At 40.8% G+C, this 20,423-nt stretch overlaps 1 protein-coding gene across 1 annotated transcript in view; it reads left to right on the forward strand.

Moving 5' to 3' along the window:
• The first annotated feature begins 2,483 nt into the window (after nt 1-2,483).
• tyms (thymidylate synthetase) overlaps nt 2,484-20,423 on the forward strand; it is a 35,054-nt gene continuing 17,114 nt past the window's right edge. The window contains exons 1-2 of the mRNA XM_060824376.1: nt 2,484-2,665; nt 7,210-7,283. Coding sequence (XP_060680359.1) covers nt 2,527-2,665; nt 7,210-7,283 — 213 coding nt within the window. The 5' untranslated portion in view covers nt 2,484-2,526. The remainder of the gene's footprint in view (nt 2,666-7,209; nt 7,284-20,423) is intronic.

Consider the following 20,423-nt stretch of genomic DNA (forward strand, 5'->3'; position numbering starts at 1 on the left):
ACAGTGAAATTCCAAAACAATGCATCAGCATATGAAACAGTAATTACTGCTTCGAGGAAATCACCCCCAACACCTAAAATACTTCAAAAAAGGAGCAACTGTTACAGCCAGAAATTTAGCCCATCCTCCATCTTGGATTACCCAGAATCCTCGCAACATGATGTTTCATGGTCTTCTGTCACTTTCATCTCTGTGCCTACTTCCTTGGACAGAGATCCTCTCTCTAATACACATACTAATCCCCAAGACTTCCCCCACCCACCACACTGTTCCCCTTGCCCACTCTGACCAGTATCCCCCTGAACTTGCTGCGCTTCATTGCACTGATTTTATCAAACCTGCTGATAAAGGATTATACCTCTATAGAACCCTCAGGCACTTCCTCCTAATTTCCCCAAGACGAGGACACTACAAATGAATATCAAGCTGTTGTTTCCAGAACTGTCAGCTCCCTAATGTATGGAGATCTTTCCCTCACAGATTCCTCAAAACCTGCACAGCATATTTCTCACTTCTTCCAAAACTCCACAAGCTGGACTGCTCTGACAGACCCATTGTTTCAGTCTGTTCTTGCCCCACTGAACCTGTTTCATTATATCACAACTAATATTTTTTCTCCTAGTTCAATCTTTTCTTGCTTACATTTGTAATTGTTTTGATATTTTACATCAGCTCTATAATATCCAGTTTTCTGACCCTAGCTGCCTCTCTTCACTATGAATGGTCTGAAGGCTCTCAGCTTCTTCCTTGAAATAAACCTGAATAATCCTTGTCCACTACCAGCCTCCTTCACCCAATTGATCTTGTTCCCACTTTGATAACTTTCATTTAATATATCTCACTTTCTCCAAATCAAAGTTGTGGCCATGGGTATGCACATAGGATGTAGCTATGCCTGTCTTGTGTGGAATGTGGAACATTTCTTGTTGCAATGTTACCTGGGCTACAACTCTTTCTACGATATATCAATGAGGTCATTGGTGCTAGTGCTTCACGCTTTTGACTGGAATTAGAAAAATTCAATCAATTGATTTTGCTTCCAGTTTCCATCCTTCACATGTTCCCTCTCTGACTAATCCCTTCCCTTCCTTGACCTCACTGTTTCAATTTCTGGGGATATCCATTACAAACCCACAAACTGTCATATGTGCCTAAGTTATGCATCCTCACACTTCCTGTAAGGATTTCACTGTATTAACCTAGTTTCTGTCTCTCTGTTATACTGTTTTGATAATGGCACCTTCCATTTTGGTGCCTCTGATGTGATCTGGCTTTTCTTCAACTGAGGATTCCCCCTGCCATGGTTGAAAGGGCCCTGAACTTGGCAGACACATTTCCTCCATTTCTACCCATGTCCCTTCCACTCTCAGAAAATGATATAGTTTCCTTGTCCTCATTTTCTACCCCCCATTCTCTGTAGTAAAAGGATCATCCAATGCTGTTTTCGCCACCTCCAGAAGTATACGAATACCAAACAATCTCCCTACTATCTCCATTGTGCAGGGACAGTTCCCTTGAATCTGCATAGCCATTCCTGTGCAAGACAGTTGGGACCAGCACACTGATTGCAACATTGACTTCCAGTTTCAGAAAATGTTGCCAAACATGGGCCTTGGAGGCTCACACAGCATGAAAGAAAATTAGAGGGAATGCTGATTCCTTGCATGTTCCCTGGTCGACTCCTCAATCATTCCTAACACTTCCTCACCACTACCACCTCCCCCAACCAGTGCATGGCACCTTCCCGTGCAATAACAGATGTTGTAACACTTTATAATTGAGTGAAGGGTCAAAAGGCATGGTTGCCAAATTTGCTGATTGCACAAAGGTGGTTAGAAAATGAAAATTGAGGACACAAGGAAGCTACCCAAATAGTTTAAGTGTTTGGGCAAAGATCTGGCAAATTGAGTCAAATGAGGGAAATAGGAAAATGTTCATTTTGGCAGGAGGAACAAAAGAAAGTATATTATCTAAATCATGAGAAATGGTAACATTCTGAGATGCAGAGAGATCTGGGAGTCCCAATGTGTGAATTACAATCAGGTAGCATGCATGAACAGCAAATAATTATCAAAGCGAAGAGAATGTTCTCATTTATTGAATAAAATTAAATACAAAAGTAAGAAGTTATACTGATCACTTGGTGAAACCACTTCTGGAGTCCAGTACTGTGTACAGTAGAAATGTAAATACTTAGAAGCTGTTCAGAGAAGATTTGCCAGACCAGTATTTAGAATGGGTGAATTGTCTTATGATGAAGAATTGTGAATCGTTTTGGCAAGTGAAAGAATTTGTGACAAATAATGTACCCAGAATTGTAAATGGATGCCGAAACACTGAGGACCAGCATCCTTTCGCTTCACGTCCGTGGGAAAACCAGCAGCTGATTGGATGCGACGTCGCAGACGCCGGTAACCAATGGGGGGTAAGCGCGCGCGCGGTTGGGCGGGTGGGCGTGCCGAGGTTTCCGCGAGCGGGTTTGTGACTGGGTGAAGGCAGAAGAGGCGGTTGGGCGCGCGGAGAGTGATGGAGCCAGGACAGAGTGAGGAATACCAGTACATGCAGGACATCCGGAATATTCTGGAAACAGGCTCCCAGAAGAATGACCGCACCGGGACAGGCACCTTGTCCGTGTTCGGGCTACAGTCTCGGTACAGTCTGAGGGGTGAGTGAACAGTCTGATGGACGCTGATAGCCTAGTCTGGCCTGGCCACCGCGGTCTTTCCTTTTAGGCAGAGCGACTCCTCAGTGAAAAGTGGAATCGTGGCGCCAAATAAGAAAACAATTTGAGATAAACTCCAGTATTTCTATAGCGGCGATTCATCTCACCGTCTCCGATACCGCTTCAGGCAGAAAATTCTAAAGTGGACTTTGTTAACGCCGCATTTCGGGAAATGCAACAGCAAATGTACCACAATAGTGTAACTGCTGCTTTAGTGATGATATGTTTACCGCCTTTTGAACAGTATTGTGGAATTAAGATTGTATAAAATATTGTATTAGCATCAAGTTCCCGAAGAGTTTGCCTGAATGTCTCGGCTACCAGTTTATTTGAATTAGCGCCATTTGTCCCACTTGTAATTCGTGTAAACCCATGGCTGAACGGTTCGGTCTGCTACAATCACCGAATGACTACCCTCCAGAAAGTGACTATTCGGCTCGTCCTGTCCATGACAGCTGTCCACAAATCATTGATTTAGCACCAGTGCTCTGCCATTTGTTTCCTTTTCAGACAACGATCCAACTCCCTTTTGGATGCCAGGTTTGAATTTACCGCCTTCAAACCCTTGGGCTGTGAGTTCTAGACCAACAGGGTCAGCTGGCTCACAGGTTCTCTGAGGGGCTTTTGCCCGAAATGTTGATTCTCCTGCTCGGATGCTGCCTGACTTGCTGTGCTTTTCCAGCACTACACTAATCTTGACTCTAAACCAGCATTTGTAGTACCCACTTTCGCCTGACAGATTCTCTGCCCTTTCCCAGGATGGATCAACGTGGTTTGCACCAAAACAATTCTGTAACATGGGGATTAAGAGGTTGGAGGGAGATGTAGAGAGAGAAAAAAAATGACACTCTTGGAACAGCTGTTTTGAGTATTAGCCTGAATGGCAGTTCTCATATTGTCAGTCACATACGTGTCATGTTGAGGGTTTTCTTAATATTCATTCAAGTGGTGTGGACATTGTTAGTTAGGTCAGTATTTGTTGCTCAGAGGCACCGCCAGGGATCCTGGTTCGATTCCAGCCTTGGGTGACTGTGCAACTTCCACACAGACATTCTCCCAGTGTTTGCATGGATTTCCTCCGGGTGCTTCCGGTTTCCTCCCACAGTCCAAAGATATGCAGGTTAGATGAATTGGCCATGCCAAATTGCTCAGTGTTCAGGGATGTGTAGGCTAGGTGCATTAGTCAGGGATAAATGTAGGGGAATGAGTCTGAGCGTGGGCGGGTTAATCTTCGGAGGGTTGGTGTGGACTTGTTGGGCTGAAGGGCCTGTTTCTACATTGGAGGGCTTCTTTAAAAAAAAGTTGAGTCGACCACATTGCTGTGGGTCTAAAGGACATTAATGAACCAGATGTTTTTTTCTCTGACAATTGAGGAATGGTTTCATGGAGATAGAGAGAACTGCAGATACTGGAGAGTCAAAGTGGATAAAGAGTGGAGCTGGGAAAAGCACGGTAGATCAGGCAGCATCAGAAGAGAAGGGAAGTCAATATTTAAGGTTGGAAGCTTTCAATGGTTTCATAGTCATCATTAGACTCTTCATGAACTCTTTCTCAACTTGGCAGACGGAATTGTTCCACCAGTCTCACTCGGACTAGTGTCACTATAAGCCGAAGCATGGCAATATCTGTATTTATGTTTATGGATGTAAATGCTGTACTTTGATACTGTTATCCTTGGGAGAAAGTGAGGACTGCAGATGCTGGAGATCAGAGCTGAAAATTTGTTGCTGGAAAAGCGCAGCAGGTCAGGCAGCATCCAAGGAGCAGGAGAGTCGACGTTTCGGGCATGAGTCCTGAAGAAGGGCTCATGCCCAAAACATCGACTCTCCTGCTCCTTGGATGATGCCTGACCTGCTGTGCTTTTCCAGCAACACATTTTCAGCACTGTTATCCTTGGATTTGATTCAGGAAATGTTGCTGTATAGCACATCCCCCGGAGAACAAAAGTGGGACCTGTATTTTATATCTTATCTGAAAGATTGCACTTTGAGATGCTGTTACCTTCTGTTTGGAAACTTAGATTGTTGGTCAAGTTATGATCAGTCACTTGAGTGGAGCTTGAATCCATGAATCTTTGGTAAATAGTACAAGCAGTGAGCCATAATGAAAGTTCTGTCCTAATCTCATATTTTACTTATTTGTGTGAAACTGAATATTGCTCAGCACATATCATTTTGAAGTTAAATTAGAATTTCCTATTGAACTGGAAGTTGGGGAAAGTGGGATGAGAAAGTGAGGAAAAAAAACCACAATCCAGTCAATCATGACATTGTTTTAGGAGTGTGAGTGAGCAAGAAAATCGTTGGGCGATAGAACAGCATGGCAATGAGCAGAGCCATTTTTTTCTGCCACTTTCCCAGTGGTCATGATGATGCATAGTATAAGGGATAATCTGTGTGGACAAACCTATCTGGGCCTTCCCGACAAACTCTCAGGAGGAATGTGGGAGCGTGGTAATCAGTGCCGGAAGTGCAGCCATGAGGACCCAAATACAGTGCTGTGTAAAGTTCAAAGACCTCAGGAGCAATTAAGATCAATAAATTTATAAATGCCTCAAAACTAGAAAGCCTGTTGTGCTACTACCGACAGCTGCGTTGCCTCAATTTACAAAGAGAATGTGTCACAAAACCATGACGTTTCTGTTTAGAGTGGTCATGTCCTCAGATGACCTTCCAGGAATTGCTTGTTTGGACTAGATCAAGGTTTGGTTATGGTCACCTCACTCACACCAGAGTGCAGTGCTTGAGCGAGTGGTAGTTGGCATAACAGTGATGCTGCTCTGGAACAGGTTCCTCCATCAGTGCTGGTGGAGGTGTTCAGAATGCTGGGCTGATCCAGAATCTGGGATATGTTGGATGGCAGAGGTATGGGCTGGATAAAGCTGGCGCAGTTGGCCAAGATGGTGTTGGTAAAGTACAGTGTGCAAGCTCCAAAACTGCATGGAAAATTGCAGCTCTAGTGTGAGGTGGTCTTCTGATCAACTTAACTCGATCTGTCCAAATCGACATTGATCTCGTTCACCTAATCCTTGGGATGCGGCAAAACACATCTGAATTCTAGAAAATCACTACCACCTATGTGCCCCTTGGACAGTCTCATTCTGAGCCTGCTCCTAAGATTGCCCAAAAGTGGCCATTAGTGGGTCAGGGCAACAGGCTGCAGAGGGGGTTGGTGCTGGTTGTGTCTGTGCTTGCACGTCCTGAAAGGGACTGTGCAATGTCCACTGGCATAATGCCTTTATAGACAGTGTTAAAAATCACACAACACCAGGTTATCATCCAACAGGTTTAATTGGAAGCACACTAGCTTTCGAGCGATGCTCCTTCACCAAGTGGTAGTGGAAAGCTCAATCGTAACACAGAATTTATAGCAAAAATTTACAGTGTGATGTAACTTAAATTATATATTGAAAAATTGATTGTCTGTTAAGCCTTTCATCTGTTAGAATACTGTGATAGTTTCACTTCTTTCATGTGTAAATCACAAAACCTTTTTTTTTTAAAAAGTTGCATTCTTGCGTTAGCTGTTGACAATGGTGATAGCTAGACAATATGTTTATAGACCGTGAGCACCTGATGCATTATGACTCGGTACAGTTATTTTGGTTCAGTAAGTTTCTGTTTATTCTATTAAATTTCCATTAAATTTGGTGTCTTTGTTATTTCCCCACTGAGGATGTCTGACCCAACTCGAGTTTCCTCTAAAAGAGGCAAACAGAGGAGCAAATGGTCTAAGTAAAACTGGTCAGAACCAAGGCTTTCTTTACATGCTACAACCACTTCACATGGATTTCAGGAAATATGAATGCAGTATAAACCACCATGCAGTTATGGACACATTTGGTAAAATCTAGAAATCAATCATTTGCTAAACAAACTAATTATGATCCAATAAATAGTACATTCCTGCTGCTGAACACATGGCCACTTGTATGAGGTTTAGAAGAAGGGTGTTAGCCAATATGTTCAAGTTGAAAATGGCGTCACTGGTATTGAATTGAAGTTATAGTTTGTATACTTCCAGTGTATGCTCATTGAGCTGGCATTCCTTCCTGACAGCACTGGATGTGTCTGCATCAAACAAACTGCAGCAGCTCAAGGTGGCAGCACTTTCTCCAGGGTAATTAGGAATATGCAACAAATTCTCACCATGCTGGTAATGCCCATATTTAGAGAGAGTTATTAAAAAGTAATTTAAAAAACAATCTTAAATATGCTGTTGATTAAAACTTGGATTTTCCTTGGTTATAATGCTTAGAAAAAAAGGTATGCACCTGTTCCTAAGTACACTTAGTTTTCCTCCTTCTCACTTCTATTTTTTGGAAAGTTGAATTAATTAAACCAGTAAATTAGCCTGGATACCATCTGGTGATCAGGAAGAAGTATAGGAAGCAGCTTTGCTGTGACAACTGAACACAGGAATTTATCAGATATGAAGTTAAATTATTCTAAATGTCATTAACAAAGTTATTAACGTTTGTATTTTAGATTCTTTTCCCCTCCTCACTACAAAACGAGTGTTCTGGAAAGGAATTGTTGAAGAGCTGTTGTGGTTTATCAAGGTATGCAAAACTCTAATGTGAATACAGTTTACTAAAGTTCCCAAAATGCTGCAGTTGAGTACATAGTTATCTTGTGACAATTTGTTTAGGTATCAAAATTATGATAATGCATGATTTATATCTCATTGCTTTCGATACAATGCTTTCTAAAAATGCAAGCAATGAATAGAACCAGCAACATTTTATATAAGAACCATTTTAAAGTAAATTGAAATCTCAAGCTTGCTTTTACAAAGGAAATATGTCAGAAAGCCATGAAGTTTGAGGACTACGATTCCAAAGTTTTGTCAAATAATATTTTATTATGGGATCTTAAAGGAGAAGAGACAGGGGCTTCAAGAGCTTTCCATGGTGAATTAATTTTAAACTTGAGGGAGACTGAATTGCGACAAAACGTATACCTCAAAAGCTCAGTGGAAGAGAAAATTAGAGAATTGGCGTGAGTTTGATATAGCAGATATTGAAGTCTTTAAATTGATGTGTTGCAGGCAGGAATGGTACATAATAGAGCCTGCATGGTGCTTACCAGCCTGCATACATTGCTGATCAATGGAAACATTGGGTGAGATTTAGGGCGAAGGATGCTAGGGAAGGAAGTGGTAGGGGTAGCTCCAGTGGTCTCCATGTTGTTAAGTTCATGAAATCTTTGCAAATTTTGGGAGATGATCATAAGATGGAGAATAGTTAAAAAATAAGCCAGTTTGCAGTAGGGAAAATAAGCTAGAGGCTACACTTTCCTTGCAATTTAGGAGTTTTAACACATGAGGGTAAGATCTCATGATATTCCAAATAGTCCAATCAGTTGGGCAATAAATTGTTTATTCAGTTGTTTGCCATAAGTGTTCAAGTCTTGGACTTTTGGATTCAGGGAACAGAGATGTGTGTCAGAGTGCATAATGATGTAGGTTTGCTTGCTGACCTGGAAAGTTTGTTTTCAGATGTTTCGTCACCATACTAGATAACATCAGTGAGTCTCTGGATGAAGTGTATAATGGTTTTATTTGAGTCTAAGACATCATAGATGCGGATTAAAAATTATTTTGTTAATTAATCAATAGCTCAGAGCTTTCTGGATGAAGGCCAAATGGAAGACTATTAGGAATTTTGAATGCAGTTGTAATTGTCGTCTTTTCCCCTCCAAGAGCAGGGAAAAGAGGAAATGGGGTCGAGAGAGAGTTGTGGGTTAATGCAAAGTCAGTCATGCCACAGACGTATGGTTACAATGGAAACAAAGGTGTTTTTAACCATGGCCTTAGAAGTCCCCTCCTTACTTTGTCGAGCTGAATAATCATAATTGATTCCACAAAGTGACTACTCCTCTCCAGAAGGATCATAAAAGACCATTCGTTATCAACGATCACTTCTACGAGTGTAAATAGAAACTCATTTAACAATCTTCCCTGGAAGTCTGACAAATGTGACGATATTATGGCTCTAAAGGGTGTATTTTTATCCTTTTTCTCTAAATGAAGAAAGGTTGAGACAAAGGTGGCAATCAACCTGCTGCAAAGCCACGACACAGCTTGTGAGGCCTTTTTTTCAAAATGTTGGAACAATAGAAATCGACCAGATGTGTGGGGTCAAGCTGTCACAGAAATAGAGGGTTTTTTGGGTTTTAGTTTTTCATTAGAAGTTGGCACAAGGATCTTGAAGCTGGATGTGGCAGCTTTTTCCTTTCTCTTTTACAATAAAAGCTGGCGTTGTTGTCCCGCTGCTAGAATTGCATGTGAAATAATCTGTTTCTGAATTTGCCTTCGCCATGGATATGTTAATGGGATGTTACTGTATTGGAATAGTTAATTAGTAGTTAATGCAGTAGTATGTTAAGCATTTTGATAGTTATAGTTAAGCCAGTCCTTTGATTTTTATTTTGTCTGTATTTTAACTGTTGTATAGAAATGGTGTGTTTTGCTTAATGTTGAATATTTTGGCCAATTGAATTGCATATGGAATGCAAAATGTTACTCTTAACTTTTTAAAATAAGTAAAAGTTAGGGTCTCGACTATCTTAATATATTTTGAAGAGGGTTTGGTCTGGACCGTAACAAATTGGGGCTGTTTGTCGCGATCAAAATCTCTAATTCCAGGTTGGGTTTAGGATTACTGGACTCAAACACAGTGAGTGGTGAGAGTGTTGGTGCTTTTTTTTATTTTGGGTGTTTCATTTGGTTGTTTTAAACAGGTTGTCCCTTGTATCATAATGGCTGTTTCAGTCGCTAAGAGTTTCCTGAGGGTGGAAGAAGTCACTTCAGGTGTTTTACAGAAAGTGAGAAAGGCAAAACCTTTGGAATTGCCAAACAAATTGAAGTTGGAGTTGCCTGTGTCTGTGAGGAAAGGGGAAATAATTGCAGCTATAGCTCTGTATTCCTAGCAAGCGTAAATGCAATCAGAATAGTTGGAAATTGCTATGATGTAATTGCAAATGTAGCACCTTAAATTAGAGGCAATGTCAAGGGAAAAACAAAGGAAAGAATAGACTTGGCAGAATAGAAAGAAAGGGAAATGTTTGAATGATGGATAAAAGCGGAGGAAAAAGACGAAAAGATGGCCCAAGCAGAAGAAAGGGATAAAGAGAATTTGAACTTCAGAGGTTGGAACTGAAAGCTCAAAATCGACTTAAAGTGGCAGGGATAGAGGTGAAAGGTAGGATTACCGATGAGGACAGTAGCCAAAGGCCTGTTGGGGTTCTATTTAAATATGTCCAAGCATTGTCTAAGTTCAAGAAAATGTAGAAGCCTTTTTCATTCATTTGAAAAAGTGACTAAACAAACAAGATGGCCATTGACGATGTAAATATTGTTGATCCAAACAAATTTGGTAGGTAGAAATAGTGATTCAAATACCTCACCATCAGAGAAGGTACTGGGAGTATGATGAGGAGAAAAAGCCATCTTAAATGTATATGAGTTAGTACCAGAAGCTTACAGTTTAAAGAATCTAAGGAGGGAACTGGTCAAACATACATAGTGTGAAAGGATCAAACAAAATAATTTTGATAGTTGGATAAAGACATTGAAAATAGATCAAACATTTGACATTCTCAGAGATGATTATTTTGGAGGAGTTCAAACATTTGCTTCTTGAACTAGTGAGAACTCCTATAGAAGAGTAGAGTTAAGATTACAAGATTAGCAGTGGAAATGGCAGGTGATTGAGTTGGTTCATAAGTCAAAATTTGGCTTCTGACATCAATTTCAATCTGTCAGGTATAGGAATTGGAGAGAAAGAGAAATCCTCAGGTGGTAAGGGACAAGGAGATTTCATTGAAGATAGTAAAAAGTTTACCATAGAATAAAAAGGAGACCCATGAGAGAGAAAGAGAAGTAAAAAAAATGTTTCAACTGTGATAAAGTTGACTACAAGAAGGTTTGATTAAACTGAAAAATATAAGCCATAAGTATTAAGTTAGCCCAGGAGCACTGTTTTGTACAGGAATAGGATGGTGCTATTTTCTGGGTCTGTAGATTGGAAAAAGCCAAAATTACTCTTAGTAGAATGATATGCTCTTGTCAGATGTGGGAGTTTAGGGAGAGTTTGTGTTACAGAGCATTATCAGATCGAATGGATCGGTTGGAGAGGCAATGAGGGATTTACAAGGGCAACGCGGTATGGTGGCAGTTATAGGAAGGGAGATAAGTCACAGATATAATCACATAGATGGGTTAACTCCAGGAGAGGTAAGAGAGGAAGGCCAGTAGTGCAGGAATCTTCTGTGGCTATCCCCATTTCAAGCAAGTATGCTGTTTTGTAAAATGTAGGGGGTGATGGATTCTCAGGAGAATGTAGCATGAACAGCCACGTTTCTAGTGCAAAGACTAGCTCTAATGCACTGAGGGGTATGTTTGAGAATGTGTATGGGGTATAAGCAGCTGAAAATGTGTTGCTGGAAAAGCGCAACAGGTCAGGCAGCATCCAAGGAACAGGATATTCGACGTTTCGGGCATAAGCCCTTCATCAGGATGAAGGGCTTATGCCCGAAACGTCGAATTTCCTGTTCCTTGGATGCTGCCTGACCTGTTACGCTTTTCCAGCAACACATTTTCAGCTCTGATCTCCAGCATCTGCAGACCTCACTTTCTCCTCCATTGGGTATAAGCAGGCAGGGATAGAGTTAAGTTCTGAGTTTTGTAAAACAAGAGGTTCAGCTGAGCATGACTCAGATCAGATCAAAACTTAGTTTACAATGGGGTGCTGGAGGTAAGGGTAATGGGTTAACAAGGTGGAAAAGCATTCATTAGGTAGAGCCATTTAACAAGATGAGATAGCATTCAGTGTGTAACATCAGTTAACAAGGTGAAAAGTATTCATTATGTGAAGTCAGTTACTTATTGTGTAACAGCAGATGGCTTAATCTTTACTGTTGACATTTGCTGTAACAGTCCTCCCTGTTAAATGACTATATAGTTCATTGAGAAATTGCTGTTCCAGAGAAGACTGTGAACACATGTCCCTGTGCACAAGGGCAATCATTCTCTATCCTTCCAGGGCCCTGAATAAAGATGGAGGACGTAAAACTACGCAGTGTGTCTGAGTGTTTTGCTTCGACTGAGGGGAGTAAAACTGGATGACACGTCAGGTTTCAACAGATCAGTTGTGTTAGGGGACTCTCTAGTCTGAGGCACAAACAGATGTTTTTGGGGCCAGCAGCAGAATGGTGTTGCTTCTCTGGTGTTAGGATCAAGGATGTCTCAGAGAGGGTGCAGAATGTTCTCCAGGGGGAGGGGGCCCAGCAGGAGGTCATTGTACACATTGGAACCAACAACATAGGAAAGGAAAAGGATGAGATTCTGAAGGGAGGATATAGAGAGTTAGGCAGGAATTTAAAAAGGAGGTCCTCAAGAGTAGTAATATCTGGATTACTCCTGGTGCTACAAGCAAGTGAGGATAAGAAATGGAGGATAGAGCAGATGAACGCATGGCTGAGGAGCTGGTGTATGGGAGAAGGATTCACGCTTTTGGATCATTGGAATCTCTTTGGGGTAGAAGTGACCTGTACAAGAAGGATGGATTGCACCTAAATTGGCAGGGAGATTTGCTAGAACTGCTTGGGAGGATTTAAACTAGTAAGATGGGGGGGTGGGACTGAGATAATGAGGAAAGAGATCAATCTGAGACTGGTACAATTGAGAAAAAAAGCGAGTCAAACAGTCAGGGACAAAGCAGAGAACAAGGTAGGACTGATAAATTAAACTGCGTTTATTTCAATGCAAGAGGCCTAACAGGGAAGACAGATGAACTCAGGGTGTGGTTAGGAACATGGGACTGGCATATCACAGCACTTACAGAAACGTAGCTCAGGGATGGGCAGGACTGGCAGCTTAATGTTCCAGGATACAAATGCTACAGGAAGGATAGAAAAGAAGGCAAGAAAGGAGGGGGAGTGGCGTTTTTGTTAAGCCATTGCAGCTGAACTGAGAGAGGATATTCCCGAAACTACATCCAGAGAAGTTATTTGGGTGGAACTGAGAAATAAGAAAGGGATAATCACCTTATTTGGGATTGTATTATAGGCCCCCTAATAATCAGTGAAAAATTGAGAAACAAATTTCAGTTCTCTGTAAGAATAGGCTGGTTGTAATAGGGGATTTTAACTTTCCGACTATAGACTGGGACTGCCATAGTGTTAAGGGTTTAGATAGGCATTTGTCAAGTGTGTTCAAGGAAATTTTCTGATTCAGTATGTGGATGTATTTATTAGAAAAGGTGCAAAACTTGACGACCTCTTGCGAATTAAGGCAGAGCAGGTGACTGAAGTGTCAGTGGGAGAGCACTTTGGGGTCAGTGACCATAATTCTATTGGTTTTAAAATAGTGACGGTAAAGAATAGATCAAATCTAAAAGTTGAAGTTCTAAATTGGAGGAAGGTTATTTTTGATGGTATCAGGCAGGAACTTTCAAAAGCTGATTGGGGACAGGAGTTTGCAGGAGAGGGGATGGGTGGAAAATGGGAAGCCTTTAGAAATAAGATAATGAGAGTCCAGAGAAAGTATATTCCTGCTGGGGTGAAAGAAAAGGCTGGTAGTTGTGGGGAATACTGGATGACTAAAGAAATTGAGGGTTTGGTTAATAAAAAGAAGGAAGCATGTGTCAGGTATAGACAGGATAGATTGAGTGAATCCTTGGAAGCGTATCAAGGCAGTAGGAATATACTTGAGAGAAATCAGAAGGACAAGAAGGGGGCACGCGATAGCTTTGGCAAATAGGGTTAAGGAGAATCCAAAGGGTATTTCTAAATATTACCGACAAAAGGTTAACTAGGGAGAGAAGGGCCCCTCAAAGATCAGCAAGGCGGCCTTTGTGTGGAGAAGGGGGAGAGTATTTTGCATCAGAGTTTATTATGGAGAAGGACATGGAAGATACAGAATGTAGGGAAATAGATGGTGCCATCTTGAAAAATGTCCGTATTACAGAAGAGATAGTGCTAAATGTCTTGAAACGTATAAAAGTGGATAAATCCCCAGAACTCTATTAGAAGCAAGGGAATTGATTGCTGGGGCCCTTGCTGAGATATTTGTATCATCAATGGTCATAGATAAGGTACCGGAAGACTGGAGGTTGGCTAACGTGCTGCCAGTATTTAAGAAAGGTGGTAAGGATAAGCCAGGGAAGTATAGACTGGTGAGCTTGAGGTTGGTGGTGAGCAAGTTGTTGGTGGGACTCCTGAGGGACAGGATGTTCATGTATTTGGAAAGGCAAGGACTGATTAGCGATAGTCAACATGGCTTTGTACGTGGGAATTCATGTCTCTCAAACTTGATTGAGTTTTTTTTTTGAAGAAGTAACAAAGAGGATTGATGAGGGCAGAGGGTACATGTGACCTATATGGACTCCAGTAAAGCAATCGACAAGGTTCCCCATGGGAGACTGGTTAGCAAGGTTAGATCTCACAGAATACAGGGAGAACATGCCATTTGGATATAGAACTGGCTCAAAGGTGGAAGATTGAGGATGGTGGTGAAGGATTGTTTTTCAGACTGGAAGCCTGACCAGTGGAGTGCCATAAGGATCTGTGCTGAGTCCACTATTTTTTTGTCATTTATGTAAATGATTTGGATGTGAGCATAAGAGGCATAGTTAATAAGTTTCCAGATTACACCAAAATTGGAGGTGTAGTGGACTACGAAGAAGATTACCTCCGATTACAACAGGGTCTTGATGAGATGGGCCAATGGACTGAGGAGTGGTAGATGGAGTTTAAATAATGCAAGGTGCTGCTTTTTGGAAAAGCAAATCTTAGCAGGACTTAGATATTTAATGGTAAGGTCCTAGGGAGTGTACTGAACAAAGAAATTTCTCATGGAGTTCATAGCTCCTTGAAAGTAGAGTCACGAATAGGTAGGATAGTGAAGAAGACATCTAGTATGCTTTCTTTATTGGTCAGAGTATTGAGTATCGGAGTTGGGAGGTCATGTTGCAGCTTACAGGGCATTGGTTAAGCTACTTGTGGAATATTGCATGCACTTATGGTTTCCTTCCTATCAGAAGAATGTTGTGAAGCTAGAAAGGGTTCAGAAAAGATTTACAAAGTTGTTGCCAGGGTTTGAGATATAGGGAGAGTTTGAACAGGCTTTGGCTGTTTTCCCTGGAGTGTCGGAGGCTGAGGGGTGACCTTAGTGGTTTATAAAATCATGAGGGGCATGAATAGGATAAATAGACAAGGTCTTTCCCTGGGGTGGGAGAGTCCAGAACTCGAGGGCATAAGTTTAGGGTGATATAACAGACCTCGGGCAGCTTTTTCAAGCAGTGAGTGGTACATGTATGGAATGAACTGCCAGAGGAAGTGGTGGAGGCTAGTACAATTGCAACATTTAAAAAGGCATCTGGATCAGTATATGAATAGGAAGGGTTTGGAGGGATATGGGCTGGGTGCTGGCAACTGGGACTAGATTAGGTTGGGACATCTGGTCGGCATAGACAAGTTGGATCGAAGGGTTTGTTTCTGTGCTGTACAACTCTATGACACTTGATGGTTGTCAGTGTTGATGGTTTGAAATAACAACAGGAAGGTAGATAATAAGGTAAGCCAGTGAGTTTTATTGAAGTGGTAAAGGAAAGCATAGTGAAAGATAAAAAGCTGCACCAGAATGTATAGCCTGGCTAGGGGTTGGTTAAGAAAGTGCCAGATCTCTCTAAAGCGCTCACTTGCATGGGTCTGCTTTACCTATGTGTGCAAGGAGGAGCAAGTACTGAAGTTAAGATTTTAAAAGATTTGGAAACAAATCAAACTTTGGTGGGTGGTGATGAGGTATTTTATACAAAAGGAGTATTGGCAGAAAAAGTGGTAATATGGGAAGTTCATGACGAGAATAGCAGTGTTCCATTGTATAAAGTGAGCTTGGAGAGTCAGGTGAAGTGGTGGTAGGAATTAAAGAGAAATTCTTGGTTCCAGACGTATTGTTTATTCTTGGTGGTAATAAAGCTGGATCACAGTTGGAAGTGATGACTACTGTGGTTGAAAAGTCAGTTGAAAATCAACCAATTGAAGTATATCCTAGAATATTTCCTGACTGTGTGGTAACAAGGTCACAAAGACACAAGTTGAAGCAGGAGGAGAAATAAAACAATAAAGATGAGGAAGTTGAAGTTCAATTATCGGAGACTATGTTTGATCAAATGGTTGAGAAAAAAATGAAAATAGGCTGAGGAAAAAAATGGAAATTTTTAGTTCCAGAAAAATTAGCTGAATTACAATAGAAAAATGAAAAACTAAAGCAGTCGTATCAAAAATCTTACACCTGAAGAAGAATCTGAGTAAATCCCAGAATGTTACTATCTTAAAAATGAAGTCTTGATGAGGAAATGGAAACCATCACGCACTCGGGCGGATGAGAAATGGGACAAGTAGTTTATCAAGTTGTATCACCAGTGGGTTATAGGATGGAGGTGTTGCGGGTAACACATGAATTACGAATAGGACATCATTTAGGAGGAAAGATAAGTCAAACCAAAATACAAAAGCATTTTTATTGGCCTTAGCTGCACAGTGTTGTGGTTGAATTTTATTGGATATGTACCTGCCAGATAATTGGAAAACATCAGGCAGTGATAAAACCAGCATTCTTAATGTCCATTCCTGCATTTTTGAGGAACATTTTATAGGAGTCTTAATTAATTACATAGGACCTGTGCCTAAAACAACCAGTGGAAATCTGTATTTGTTGACCGTAATGTATGTGTCTACTAGATTTCCAGTAGCCATTCCATTACCCAGTATCACACTAAAAGGATTGTTGAAGAGCTACTCATTTTTTTTTTTGAAACCTAGAGACAGACTACCCACAGAAATTCAATCTGAAGGGTCAAATTTTACAATAAAGTTACTCAAGGAATTTTTGGATGACTTAGTAATAAAACAATTCAAATCCACTGCATACCATCCAGAATTGCAGTGAGTATTAGAACAGTGGCATCAAACTTTGAAGACCATGTTGAGGGCTTTAAGTCAAGACTATCCAGGCAATTGGGATAAAGGAATTCTGTTTGTATTTTTTACAATTAGGGATGCATGTAATGAATCAACTAACTTCAGTCCATTTGAATTAGTTTTTGGGCATTAATTGAGAACCACTAATTAATTAAGGAGAAATTGGTGAGTCAGAGATCGCATATTTGGACTGTTTAAATTTTAGGGAATGAATAAATAGAGGGGGTTGTTGGCTAAACACTATTTGAAAGTAGAACAGCATGTATGTTTCTTTTAGGGTGAAAGGCAAGGCTGGTAGGTGTAGGGAATGCTGGTTGACTGGAGAAATTGAGGTTTTGGTCAAGAAAAGCGAAGGAAGCATTTGAAGGGTATAGACAACAGATCAAGTGAATCCTTAGACTATGAACACAAAGGACTGAACTTAAGAGGGAAATCAGGAGGGCAAAAAGGGGACATAGGTTTTGGCAAATAGATTTAAGGGGAATCCAAAGGGATTTTATAAATTCATCAGGGCAAAAGGGTAAGTAGGGAGAGAATAGGACTCCTCAAAGAACTACAAGAGATGGGGGAGATACTAGAGGAGTATTTTGCATCATTGTTTACTGTGGAGAAAGATTTGGAAGACACAGAATGTGTGGAAATAGTTGGTGGCATCTTGGAAAATATCCATGTTACAGAGGAAGTGGTGCTGACTATCTTGAAGCACATAAAGGTGGATAAATACCCAGGACCTAATCAGGTCTATCCTAGAATTCTGTAGGAAGCTTGGGAAGTGATTGCTTGGCCACTTGCTCAGATATTTGGATCATTGATAGTCACAGGTGAGGTGTCGGAAGACTGAAGGTTGGCTAATATGGTGCAACTATGTAAGAAAGGTGGTAAGGAAAAGCCAGTGAACTATAAACCAGTGAGCCTGATATTGGTGCTGCGCAAATTGTTTGAGGGAATCCTGAGGGACAAGATTTACATGTATTGAGATAGGCAAGGACTGATGAGGGATAGTTAGCATGGCTTTGTGTGTGGGAAATTGTGACTCACTAATTTGATTGAGTTTTTTTTTTGAAGCTGTAACAAGAGGATTCAGGGTCGAGCGATGGACATCATCGGTATGAACTTCAACAAGGTTAGATCATATGGAATATAGGGAGAACAGCCATTTGGATGTAGAACTGACTCAGGTAAAAGACAAGGTGGTGATGGAGGATTGTTTTTCAGACTGGAGGCCTGTGACTAGTGGTGTGGCACAAAGATGGGTGCTAGATCCACTGCTTCTCCTCGTTTATATAAATGACTTGGATATATACATAGGGGATATAGTTAGTAAGTTTGCAGACAACACCCGAAATTGGGAGTGGATAGTGAAGAAGGTTACCTCAGAATACAATAAGATTTTGATTGGATGAGCCAGTGGGCAAGGAGTGGTAGGTGGAGTTTAATGTAGAGGAATGTGAGGTGCTGCATTTTAGAAAGACAAATCAGAGCGCGACTTGTATATTTAATGGTAAAGTCCTGTAGAGTGTTGCTGAACAAATAAACCTCTGAGTGCAGGTTCATAGTTCCTTGAAAGTAGAATTACAGGTAGATAGGATAGTGAAGAAGGAATATGACATGCTTTCCTTTTATTGGACAGAGCATTGAGTATAGGAGGTGGGAGGTCGTGTCGCAGCTGTATAGGACATTGGTTAGGTCACTTTTGGAACATTGTATGCAATTCTGGTGTCTCTCCTACGGCAGGGATGTTGTGAAACTTGAAAGGGTTCAAAAAAAGATTTACAAGGGTGTTGTCAAGGTTTTAGGATTTGAGCGATAGGGAAAGTTTGAATGGATTGGGCCTGTTTTTCCTGGATTAGCTGAGGGATGGCCTAATAGAGGTTTATAAAATCTTGCATATCGTAAATCGCAATGATCTTTTTCCCTGGATTGTGAGAGTCCAGAACTAGAGGGCTTAGTATGAGAGGGGAAAGATTTAAGAGGGATCTAAGGGACAACTTTTTCCACACAGTGTGGTGCACGTATGAATTGAGCTGCCAGAGCAGTGGTGGGGACTGGTACAATTACAACATTTAAAAAGCATCTGTATATGTACATGAATAGGATGGGTTAGAGGCACATGGGTCAAGTGTGGACAAATGGGACTAGATTAATTTTGGATATCTGGTTGGCACAGAAGAATTGGACCGAAGGGCTTCTTTCTCTCCTGTATATCTCTATGCCTGTATGTGAAACAGGAAACAGACAAGAAGTCAAGTATTCACAATTTTTCTCATGGGAATAAAGTTTTAGTGTTACTTCTAGTGGTAGGTGAGGGCAAGTTTTAGTGGACTTTATGAAATTGAGATGAATTATTTGATAGGAAGAAATCTGCGCGTCTTGTCGATATACTTAAAAAGTATTTTGATAGGGAAGGAAAACAAAAGGAGAATGTGTTACTGGTTACAATAGAGTTCAGGTAATTCTGAATTGAATATTCCTCAAATTACATTGGACAATGAGGAAGTTCTTAAAATTTGGGGTAGATTAATATGTTACTTTCCAGAGGAACTTCAAAATGACCTGAAAAAGTTATTACAATCCACATGGGGAGATGTGGGAATAAGCTCGGAATTGTTTGTCTAATTACAAATAATATAGATAGAGGAAATGCTGTTCCAATTAAGCAACATCCTTATTAACTTAACCCTCTAAAGTTGGCATAAGCTCGAAGAGATTTGAGTGCATGCTATAAAGACAATATGATTAAAGTGAGTTGCAGTGAATGGAGCTCACCCTTAGTAATAGTACCAAAGTCAGATGGTATCCAATGTTTGTGTGTAGACTATTGCAATGTCAGTGCAGTTATAAAGTATGATTCATATCCTATTCCAAGTTTGGAAGACTGTTTTGAGAAGGTGGGACAAGCAACATATATTTCTAAGTTGGACCTACTCGGATAGTGGCAGGTTCCTTTGTCTGAAAGAGTAACACCGAATGGACTGTACCAGTTTAAAGTCATGCCATTTGGTATGAAAAAATGCACCAGCCATCTGTTAAAGACTAACCAATAAAGTTATCTAATTGTGTGATGTACATCAACAACCTGGTGATTTTTTGTCACACGTGGATGGGACATTTGGAGCATCTATCGGAATTGTTCGATTTGACTTCCAGGAATAGGCTTGGTGATAAACCTGGCTAAGACTGAGTTTGCAAAAGCCCAAGTCACCTTCCTGGGCCGTGTTAGGTGACCTCACAGGTGGCCTCACGGGATGTGAAAACAAAAGTTATTGGGGAATTTCCCATACTATCGACAAAGAGGAAAGTGCTATGATTTCTGGGACTGAGTGGATTTGTCAGAAGTTTGTACTGAGTTTTAGCAATGTGGTTGCTCCACTGACTGACTTGAAGTGCAGAAAATTTCAGTGGACGAATGAATGTTAAAAGGCATTTGACAGCCTGAAAGCTGTTAACCACTGCCCTAGTGTTGGCCATCCCTAAATATTCAAGGTGGCTGTCGATGGAGAGATGTGGGTATTGGTTCTGTACTTTTGCAGGAAGACGCTGAGAACATAGAAAGACTTATTGGGTATTTTTTCCAGAAAATTGAATACTCATTGATAAAAATATTCCACACTTGAAAAGGAGACCCTGAACTTTATGTTGGTGTTGCAGCATTTGAGCAATTTTACATACTGTGAGTAATATATCTGAGACAATTGTATATACTGATCAAAACCTCT

This window comes from Hemiscyllium ocellatum, chromosome 4 (assembly GCF_020745735.1).
Source record: "Hemiscyllium ocellatum isolate sHemOce1 chromosome 4, sHemOce1.pat.X.cur, whole genome shotgun sequence".
Lineage (NCBI taxonomy): Eukaryota > Metazoa > Chordata > Chondrichthyes > Orectolobiformes > Hemiscylliidae > Hemiscyllium > Hemiscyllium ocellatum.